Source organism: Rhincodon typus, unplaced genomic scaffold, assembly GCF_021869965.1.
Source record: "Rhincodon typus isolate 14 unplaced genomic scaffold, sRhiTyp1.1 hic_rhity00001005, whole genome shotgun sequence".
Classification (NCBI taxonomy): Eukaryota; Metazoa; Chordata; class Chondrichthyes; order Orectolobiformes; family Rhincodontidae; genus Rhincodon; species Rhincodon typus.
Genome location: NW_025966643.1, coordinates 24,245 through 35,618, shown reverse-complemented (window position 1 = coordinate 35,618; position 11,374 = coordinate 24,245). Strand labels below are relative to the sequence as shown.

Genomic DNA, 11,374 nt, shown 5'->3' with positions numbered 1-11,374 from the left:
TGATTTACAGCACCTGCAGTTCTTTCAGTTTTTTTTAAAAGGATACTGTAATAGGTTGCTATGATATGAGGTGGGAGTAAGATTGCAGACAAATTGGGTTCAATGGCTTTCTCTGTGTAATTCTAAAACCTACCATTAGGAGATAGAGACTGTGGCCTCGATGACTCTCCCTCTGACATTCCCTCCTTTGGAGGCTGTTCTGTGATATTAGCAAACAGAATCTCCGGGTTTGGACTTGCTACAAAACCTCTCATACTTAAACACACTTCTGGCATTCACTATCCTATTTTATCACTATTATTATCATTATCCAACAGAATCCACTTGAACTAGGTACCAGAAGATAGCCAGCTCAAAAGTTAACCACAAGATGTGCCTTACCTCTTCCAATTTTTCAATGCGCTTGATGAGTTTGGTTGTAATGGAATGTAACTTTATGAGGTCTAATCCAAAGATGGCACCTTCCAACAGTTCCATTGCAGAGGAGAGCTGAAAATAAATTACAAACATATTGCAACAATGTTGACTGCAATTAAACAAAGCTTTCACTGCACAGAAGGAGTGCTGAATTTAGCTAGTTTTTGGACAAGATATTACACCATGACCCCATTTGCTTTCTTAGGTAGACTATCACGTTGCAAAGTTTCAACGATCAATTTTGGGTTAAGTCCAAAACCAGAGGAGTTTGGAGGAGAGAAATCTGCAGGCTGTGAGGACAAGATTGCCAGATCTTCTGGCAATCAGACAGTTGATTTGTTGCCAGCAAACCTTATACAAGAATTCAGATCAAGGGCAAATATGTCCTTGATCCAATCAGAGGTCAGTAGCTCCAGAACTCAGCAACATCACAAGGAGACCAAGAACTCTGCTCATACAATAGTCGTAGGAAAAGCAAGTGTTTGTAGGTGGTGGACCTTCTGGAGTTGAGGGTTGTGGGATCAGAAGCAAATGTGACGGGGTAGCTCCTTCTTGCCACCTCCTGTCCCGAGATCAAGTTCCTCAATCGTTCAGTTTAATACACTTTGAGGAATCACCCCACTTCCATACCATCATCAAACTGTCAGATAGACCGACTCTTTCTCATCCCACCTCAGGCTGAAATAATCTTAGCCCAGGAAGGAATAGGCCCTTAACTGATCATTAGTTGGCCAATAAATGACCTCGATTATCAGTAGGGTGGAAATGCTACAGTTTAGACCAAGCAAAGGCAGGAAGATGGGGAAGTGCTTGGATGCCGCCATCCCATCTAATTAAGTTCCTTTCCACTGAAGGGCCCGCAGCCTCCAAAAAGAGTCCTCCCCACAGGAGTTCGTCCTGCTGTCCTGGAAAATATTTATCATTCAATCAACGTCACAAGAACAGATTATTGGTTATGATCCCTTTACAAGTTCCCACAAATAGCAGTATGAAAATTAGCTGTTGCATTTCCTGTATTACAACAGGGAGTACATTTCATTGGCTTCAAAGAGCATTTAGATAGGGTCATGCGAGGCACAATGCTAATGCAAGTTTTTTTTTCCAAAAACACAGGTTACCTTCACCAAAGTGTTACCATGAAACCTGAAAATGAACAGATCTCAGTTGAAAGAGGTTATCTCCAACGTAAAGGACATAAAATAACTATGGTATTCTTCTGCTGAGTTAATATATTAACCATGTTACGTATAATTTTGTTCTGTAATAGTTATCAAACACAGTTGTCAGGGTTCCATTGAGACTAGGTTGAGTTACTGTCGAGCTGTTGAGCTGCTGTCTCAAGTGGCAGCTGTGTTTGCTGTAATACAGAGGGGAATGCCGGTGATCCTCCAATTTCTTCAATGGTTCACAGGATTCATGTCCTGTGATATTGTAAAAAAAGACAAAAACAATAACATGAAATATCCAAAATAACATCCTGAAGTCTATTTTAACAATAATTTTCAGACTTCCACTCATCCCCTTCATTTTCCATTCTTCAGGCAACACAATCCATGCAACAAATTGTTCTATCACAACTGTCGGTGTATCTTCTTGCTTATCCTATCCAGAAACACCTTGGATTAGATTTTCCATTGTCTATTTGGCAACTCATTAGTGTTCTGTAAAATGACCTTACCCTTAACCTAAAGTAATTTTTTATATCACCCCAGATGAGCTAACTCTAATTTCAAGGTTATATCCCCTTGTGCTGGACTCTCCCACTAATCTAATTAAGCAACTAGGATCACAGAAAGTGTTGGAGAAACTCAGCAAGTCTGGTAGCATCTGTGGAGCAAGAAACAAAGTTAACATTTTGAGTCCAATTTGACTTTTCTTCAAAACTGAAAAACCATGCTTCTTGCATTATTTTCTAATGAAAGGAGTTGCGAACTGCTTCTGATGGGTTATGGAAATGAAAAGCTTGATTGAACCTTTTACTTTCATGACAGCAGTGTTGCACAGTCTTCACACAGTTTCATTACTCTTTCACCATTGCTTTTCATATGTGCCTCGGCTTCCAATTAGAAATATTCCAGATCTACTTATCTGTGTTAGTATCCACTGTTAATACCACCATTATGAGTTGCTTTCTAACAGTAGTCATTTGTCAGCTGTTAACACAACTAATATTCTGAAATTATCCAGCTCATGATGTTAGACCAGCTTTACAAATACAGTGGGCTTTAAGAAAAGTTGATTTATCTAGTGAAGGCTCAAAAATCACAACTGGTCATGAATGATGGAGGCCAGTTTATGTTTATGTATGAGTGTGAAGCAACTTGTCATTAGCTGCAATCCCCAGATTTATTAGGGGCCAGAATAAGGGTCCCATCTGGGTCTGCAGTATCCAATGAAGGGAAATTTGCTGTCGGTCAGCATTTGAAACATGAATACAAACAAATTCAAAGAACCAAACCTGTTTCCATCAAAGAGGATTGTGAGGAGATGTGATTGAAGTTTTAAAATATGATGAGGAATGGATAATTTAGCTGCAGACACATTGCTCAACATATCGTGAGCACTGACCAAGAAAATACAGCCCAGTATTAAAGACAGTCAGTTAACTCAAAATAGAAGGAATTATTTTTCCTCACATAACAACGTGAGCACTTCTCCTTGTGGAGGTTATTAACACTTGTCAATTAACACCTCTTCAAAAAGGAACTGTATGAAAATAAGGTTAGCAATAGGATTGAAGCTTATAAGGAAGTACAGACAGAGCTAACTGAATGTACTTGGGAAATATTATTTTCTAAGCAGCTGAAATGGCAGAAATAATTGCGATAGGAATTGGTCAATAAGGAATCATAAAGCCTCCATGTAGTGGAGCTGTGCTTAATTAATTTGGATGGAAGAGGAATGGGTAAACTTTTTCTAGGATTAAAGGGAATAAGTGGACTCCATTATAGAATGCATAATATATTATCTACAGAGCTTCAGTGCCAATTACTGTTTCACATTCTATAATATCTTACATTATGAGAATACAGATTAAAAACACTATATTGTAGCTAATTCCCAAACATTCTGAAGTGCTGTACACAAAAAGGAACTTTTGCTTGCCACAGTATTGGATGAGTAAGATTGTCAATGTTGACAAATTCAACACATCACTTTTCTTCATCCTCATTTTTAAAGAGTTTGGATCTATGTATTTTGCTTTCTAATTGTTCATTTTAAACAAACCCATCTTCCTGTTCAGGCAGAAGTAAAGATTCCATTGCCTATTTTTAGCGAGCGGGAGAATTCTCCTGGTACCCAGGCCAAAATTGATGCACCATCACCAACAACAGAACTACTGGTCACTCATCTCATTACTGTTTATGGGACTTTGCTATGAACAAAATGGCAAATGTTTTTACTAACATATCAATGAAATGTGTCCAAAATAGTTCATTGTATGTGGAGCACTTTGGGCTGTGTCCGAATAATATGTTAAGTTGCTTTATAAATGCATTCTCTTCCTGTCCTGTACTCCATCTGGAACCGACGTGTTTTATGGTTGAATCTTTCAGCTGTTATTGGCAGATAAATGATAGCTACAGTTTCCTCTTTGTGTTCTAATGAAAATGTTGCTCTTGGCTTTAACAGATAGTGAATCACGATTTCATTTCAAGTGGCTGTTCAAACTATACAGTCCACAGAACTTATATTTTCAGCATTATAGTCTAACCTTTCTTGCCAATCATTTCTTCATTAAGCATCGTACACAGGCTGTTAGCAGTTAAATCTGGCTTAATTGGCTCATGATAAACTGCATGCTTGACACACAGAGTAAAATGTCCTGACACTGCAGACAGTGATGATGTACACGGCATCCTATAAGGACGTATTTGTATTCTTCTTGGTCTTGAGATCTCTATCCAAAGGCAGTGTGCCACCCACTGTGCCACATTCTCCATCACAGGTAGGGCAAGGAGATAGATCCTGAAACTACCCCAGCCAGACCAGGGATATACCCTGTGCTCTTGGCACCAGTATAATCCACAGCAGCCTGTCCAACCAACTGGCCCAATGAATCCATGTTGCTTGGCAATATACATTGTACAAGCATATTGTACCTGGAGCTGCAGAGAGGTAGAGACTCCAACTTTTCTTTACCGCATAGCTGATCAGCAATCTCTCCCGCTTTTACCACCAGCCTTTGCCATACATTGAAAGCATTTGCAAGTTGATACTCAACCAGTTTAGAAATGTTGCGAATGCTCCTTCCTTGACCATTAAGTACTGTAGTGTGGCTTGAAGCTGCATCACCTGGCTCAGAGGCAAGAACACTACCACAGCCACATTCCTACATTTGTATTGCTATAATTAAACAAAAAATTGTTTTCAAGGAGGAAGTTTCCACTTTGAGAAGTGGGGTGGTGCAGGATAGAAATCTGCAAGCTGCTTTAAACAAAAGCAGTTATTTTTTGCTATGAGCAGGCTCCAGGTCAAAACTTCCCCAAACAAACTTTCATGTCAGATTTAGGAAGCTCGTTAGGCAAAATAGAATGAAATGTGATATTGAATCAGTCAGTCTAAGCTGACTTAAGGTTGGGTCTCAGAATGTATGACAGTATCCTAACTCACTCCAACCCATTGCCAGTCAGCACCAGTTGATTTTCCCGGCTTTTTCCTTTTTTGAGAAAGATGATGTCTGTAAGCTTCTCATTTAGCTTGGACTAAGGTACCAACTTGAATAAAGTTCAATGTCTAATTGTTTTTACTCCTTCATGAAGCCTTGCAATGAGACGCGCAGATTGAACACCTTCTGAAAATTGCTGCAAATCAGTTTCTCTTGGATCGTACAACACCACATAATCTTGAACAAAGCTCCTGTTTCTTAAGAGTTAAATAGGAAAGAAAATTGTGAAGACGACACAAGGAAGTGACAAAAACATATAGATAGGTCATGCGTGGGCAAAGATCTGGCAAATCGAGTATAATGTGTGAAATTATCTATTTTGGCAGGAAGACTTTTTTAAAAAGGCACATTATCTAATGGTGACAAATTGCAGAGATCTGAGATACAGAGGGATCTGAGTGTCCCCTTGCATGAATCACAGAAGTATGCAGGTACAGCAAATACTCAAGAAAGCTAATAGAAAGCTAATAAATGTTATCATTTAAAAACCGAAAGAATTGCAGATGCTGTAAATCAGGAATAAAAACAAAAGTTGCTAGAAAAGCTCAGCAGGTCTGGCAGCATCTGTGAAGAAAAAAATCAGAGTTAACATTTCGGGTCTGGTGACCTTTCCTCAGAATGTTATCCTGATAATAAATGATATCATTTATTGAGAGGGAAATTAGATACAAAAGTAGGGAAGTTATGCTTCAGTTATAGAGGGCATTGGTGAAACTCCAATTGGAGTCCTGCTCAGTATTCATAGAAAGGATCAATTAATTAAAAAGGAAGGAATTATTTTTCCTTGCATGGTAATAGAAATGTGGGCTAGTACTGGAATGAGAAGGTTGTCTTATGAGAAAATTATGGACATGCTAGGCTTGTATCTGCACGAGTTTAGAAGAGTAAGAGGCACCTTGATTGAAACATATAAGATCTTAAGAGGTCTTGGCATGTAGCTGTGATGGGGATGTTTCTTCTTTTGGGAGAATATAGAACCATGGGCCACTGTTTACAAATCAGAGGAGATTACAATCAGATTGGCCACAATCGTATTGTGTGGCATAGTAGGCTTGAGAGATAAATGCCAACTTCTGTTTGTGTGGGTTACCAAAGTAAAAAAAGCACCCAGTTTTTCCATCATTGACATCCTTCATCTGACAACCACAGACACAAACTCAGCAAGGACATTCCCATTTGAAAAGAAGTCTGTAGGTTCCAACTTGAATGGTTTCCAGTTATAAAAAAAAGCACTGATGATGCTGTCACAGTACAAGTGGAATATAACAATGCCAAGGAATGAAGCAGCCTTTGAACAGTTCCAATAAAGCATCTGGTTGAACTTTGTTCTTGTTTCCAGACTCAAGATTTCTTTTTGGAGTTGATACAAGAAGTGCAAATAGACCATGAGTTTCGTAAACCTCTCAGTGATGCTTCAGGAATTGGTACACCTTGATGAGATGCCGACAAACTATGTTTGGCTTTTATCTTCCAAATGTGTTTAATGTCTTCTTCCTTCAGGTAATCAACTTCTGAAGTCACTGAGTTGTTAATTAAATGCGCTTTCACAGACAAAAACATCCTCCTTGTCACTCACTCAAGTCAGTATGTCTTGTGTGAAGTCAGTCACTGCATGTTAATGACCAAGATGACTGTAGGGAAAACCACAATGCACTCCAAAAATACATCTCAAGGGGAATCTGGTGTCCTCTGACAACTGCAGCACTCATTACCATTGTCCTTGTGGAGATCAGCACACTCAGCACAAACCAAGAACTTTCTTATTCTTTGGGCTTTGTTTTTACATTGAGCACATTTGCAAAACCAAGCCATTAAACTTGTTGAACTCAAACCTGTCCCAGCAAGTGTGCTATGCTAAATTCTTAACACTATAAAACAAAATCAGTTTGCTGTTTGAGCAATTCAGGAAATATAGTTCAAATACAGATTGCCCCATCGGGAGCCAGCATTTTCCATTCAACCTGTTACTTCATCTTATATCCCTTCCAGAAATTGATAAAAAAAAAATCTTTTCAGAGTAAATATAATGAACTGCTCTGGTAACAGTTGTGGGACAGACACCAATCCTTGAACAACTCACCTTACAAGCTTCACCAGAATCATCACATTGAAATTCAAGGCAATTTTACATTATACCCAGCACAATGCTCATGTTGCAGTATTAATTTGTTCAACTTGTTTTCTTGTACAATTAAACTTAGAACAAAGATTTCAGAGCACTTTGTAACTGATGCAAACTTCAAAGATCACCTATAATTGTGCCAAAGACTCTTTATTGCATTTTTCAGGACATGTTACTGTGGGGATACAACCTTGTTTAAAGCTGCACAATCTTTTATTTAGTAAGCAGACTGAGGATTCCAGAGAAACTGGTCTTATATCCATTCTATCGGGATATTATGACTTCATGCAGCATTGTTTCCTTGAGTAATTTGACCGGGTGCCCCACTAAGAAGCTGGAAATGTAGATTATATACCCAAATCTTGTGCTTTATTTGCCATATATTCCTGATCCAGTGATAATATAAGAGCCTTATTAAAACAATCTGTCAAATTAGGCCATTGGCAGGATTGTCCACCATTGCCAACATTTTTTTTCATTTTTTTAATCAACGGTGGCATCATTGTGCTATCTTGGTGCTTTTTGTCTGAAAGTACTGTTGTTTCTCAGAGCTGGTGATATTGTTGACAGACTCACTACATTCTACTGCCTGGCTTCAAAACTGGACTAACCCGTGAGATGTATTGCAATGTGTACTTAATGTGCATGTTCAAGGAGGAACCTGTATGATATTGATTGGAAGACATAATGAGGATCAATCCTACTGTGACGTAGTGGCACAGTGGTTAGCACTGCTACATCACAGCACCAGGGACCTGGGTTCAATTCAAGCCTCAGGTGCCTGACTGTGTGGAGTTTGCACATTCTACCAGTGTCTGTGTGGGTGCCTGCTGGGTGCTCCAGTTTCCTCCCACAGTCTAAAGATGTATAGCTCAGGCAGATTAGCCATGCTATGGATTGGTCCCATAGTATCCAGACATGTGCAGGTTAGATGGATTAATCATGATAAATGGGGAGGGGGGTGGGTCTGGGTGGGATGCCCTTTGGAGGGCTGGTGCAGACTCAATTTTTGATTTTCCAGCCGAACCAATATGACACTATTTTTAGACATGTTGAACGTTTTTAAAATACAGAATTCAATAGAAAACAAATTCTACCATTAACACAAACAAACCCAGAAATAGACCCTTTTTTTGTGGTTTTAGGGCACTGGCAGAATAAGGGAACTGGACTTGTCCTATAATTACCCATTCTTCAACTTGTGTCTGTAATTTGAGCTAAGTCTCCCTCTGATGAAGCCTGTTTAGAATGATGATGTGGTTCTAATATTTGGGAGTCATTTGCAACATTATTCTACTGGGCTTCGCTATAACTGTAGAATACAACAAATCACTGCTGGAGCAAGTTCATCATTATCACTGTACTCTATGCCAGTACCAATACTGTCAAAGCCTAGGATGCTTCCATATAAAATTGAGTTAATGTCACTTGAGCTAATGAGCCATCAAAAGGCTCTGTTTCACTATTGGTGTGAGGAAGTTGCTGTGTATGGTGTGTTGGGTGACAAATGGAGGGTCATGCGAAGTGATCACATCTCCATAAATATGCTCAACAACAACGAGCAAATCCAATTATTTGCGCGCATTTTCAAATATACTTTTGCTTCACTTGTCTATGATGGTGCCCCACACCCCTTCGTTTATCGCAGTTGGCCAAACACGCTTCTATGAAAACATGCCCTCAGAGCCCAGCTCTACAGCCTGATACTTATCAAGGCAACATCCAGCTTTATTTGCAACCAACCTTGAAACTGTTGCTTTCCGCTTCCTGGAACTTCTGCAATCTGATTTGGCCAGCGCAGGAGTCGAGAGCCGAGGGTGGGGCGAGGCAGGTACATTTACAGTGCGGTCCCGAGCTGATAGTTTCCACCGTGTACGAGTCGTCTGGCTTGGCGGTGCCTTCCCGAATCCGGTGGCAGGCGTCCCGGCCCAAGGGTGTGAGCACACACTTACAGCGACAATCCGAGCCCTCAGACACGGCTTTCACTTTGTCATAGTCCCGTAGCAACTGGAGGCAAGCGAAGAGCAAGTCACAACAGTGTGTGTGCGCAAAGTGAAATACCAAACCTGAACTGCAAAGCAGCAATCTTCAGTCACTACATGATGTATATATGTACGGTCAATCTAAACAGTGAATGCACGATTAAAAACGTGCTTTTAGGAATGTTACATTTCTATTACTTCTGACTGTAACATTGTTTCATTTTAAAGAATTATGTATCCAACAATCTGAAGCTTTTCTAAATCTGTTCGTCCGCAATAGCCAGAGAATTTGCAAATGAACATTTGCAGCTTTGACTCACAACACAATGTGTCAGGAATCCAAGGGAAAAGAGGGGCAGGGCTTTCTCCTAAATGCAAACCAGTATCAATAAGAATTTTCTCATTTAGAATTAAATAACACCGATGAAGCAATGGTGCTAAATGAAAGCTAGTTTGAAAAGGTTTTGCGCACAAACAGGTTTGTTAGACTGAAATGAACTACGATCTGACGGACACATCATTAAGTTCTAAGGAAAACTATTAGATCCCGTTTAGTTTCTTGCACTGGCGTTTTCGCGAAGGTGCAATCGCTGTTCCAAAAATATTTTGTAGTTTTTAGTTCGTTTCCCCTCTCTAACCAGCAAAGCGCTTGGGTGACTTTACCTCTGGGAGGATGCTGTCCTCTTTCTGTGATTCGGTTGTCCTGGCTTCAGCTTCACGCTTCGGTTCTTCCCAAACGGTTGGCATCGGTTTGACATTTTTGCCGGTGATGTTGTGCAGTCCGCTGTTAAGCGGTAGTCCTCTGCACAAAGCCAAGCCCACGATGAAGACTGCTCCCCACAGCATCTTCGCTATCCGCAAGAAGGGAGCTTTCCGCACTCAGCCCTCACTGAATAAGTCTGGTCGAGTCGATGGTAGGATTGCTGGAGCGAACTGGCAGCTGCCACGAACTGCAGAAAACGAATGCCAACTTCCCCCCACTAAAATCGGCAAGATCAAGGCTGAGGCAAATACTCCAGAGAGTGGTTCAGTTCCTTCACTTATAGATTAGCGGGTAGGATAAATACCAGTTGCACAAATAATTCTGCGTTGCCATATACGGCGAACCCTTGATGTGGAAAGAGCATTAATTTCCAATGTGCAGCAGAGCTGGGTTTCTTGCAGCTGATTGACTGAATGGACTGGAGGAAGCCGGGAGGAGTCTTACTGCCAATAGTCAGCAGGAATGGATGAAGGGGTGGGAAAGAAGTGGGCTGGTTCGAGTTTGACTGCCTTAAGAACAAAATACAGAAAAGGATGGAATAAAAACCTAGGATTGGTATAATTTAGGAAAATATGTAACTTATTTATCATAAGAAACTTAACGATAGTCCAAATCTGGGAAGGAATCAGTAAAGTGAGATGAGGAAAAAATAGTTTTAGATATATTTCTCCATTCTTCAAACCACATTTTGTGATATAGTGTAATGGCTTTCAATTATATTGTTTTAGTGTTTTGGTGTTTGAGATGCAAAATGAATTCAATAGGATAATTACAGGGAAAATATTTCCTCTGATAAGGGTATCAAGTGTGCGGGAACATAATCTTAAAAATAGAGCTAAACTATTCGGATGGGAAGTCAGAAAACAACATTTCACATTGAGTAGTAAAAATATGGAATTCTGCCCTCGGTCTGTTGCTGCTGAAATAATTAAAGTTTTCAACACTAAGATCAATCAGTTTTGGTTGGACAAGGGTATTGTGAAATATGGAGTTAGGATTAATAAATGGAATTGAACCATCATCTAATTAAAAGGTGGAGAAAGGATTTGCATGGCTTATCCTGGTTAATACTCAAGACTTTTAGTGCCTTAGGTGAAAATGATATTTTAAATTCAGGTACATATTGAATAATTGTCTTCTAATAAGCAACATGAAAAGGGGCAGCTTTGCTTTAGTATTGTATCAAGTTGTCAGAAAACTCAGAAGTGCTACAAACAAGGAAATGCTTTTTAATTAAAGTTTCCCCTTGTTGGATTTATATTTGCATGCAGGTAATTGTATTTGCAATAATTTCTCTACGTTGCATTGTAATATTGAATTGTCAGACAGGGAGATCAATAACAGGCAGTCAATTCACAGTGCTTGTGCAATCTCCTTGGGCAAAAGATTAGGACGGACACCTTAATAGGGACAAAGCAACA

The 11,374-nt window shown here is 39.7% G+C and overlaps 1 protein-coding gene across 1 annotated transcript; it reads right to left on the bottom strand.

The window, feature by feature from the left end:
- Positions 1 to 381: 381 nt before the first annotated feature.
- LOC109932193 (olfactomedin-like protein 2B) lies at positions 382 to 10,469 on the bottom strand (the record flags this gene model as incomplete). The annotated part of the gene is made up of 3 exons (XM_048592317.1): positions 9,854 to 10,469; positions 8,952 to 9,215; positions 382 to 489 (listed from the first exon to the last, which is right to left on the bottom strand). Coding segments are annotated over exons 1-3 (555 nt in total), but the record flags the coding sequence as incomplete, so codon positions are not given.
- Between the last annotated feature and the right edge of the window lie 905 nt (positions 10,470 to 11,374).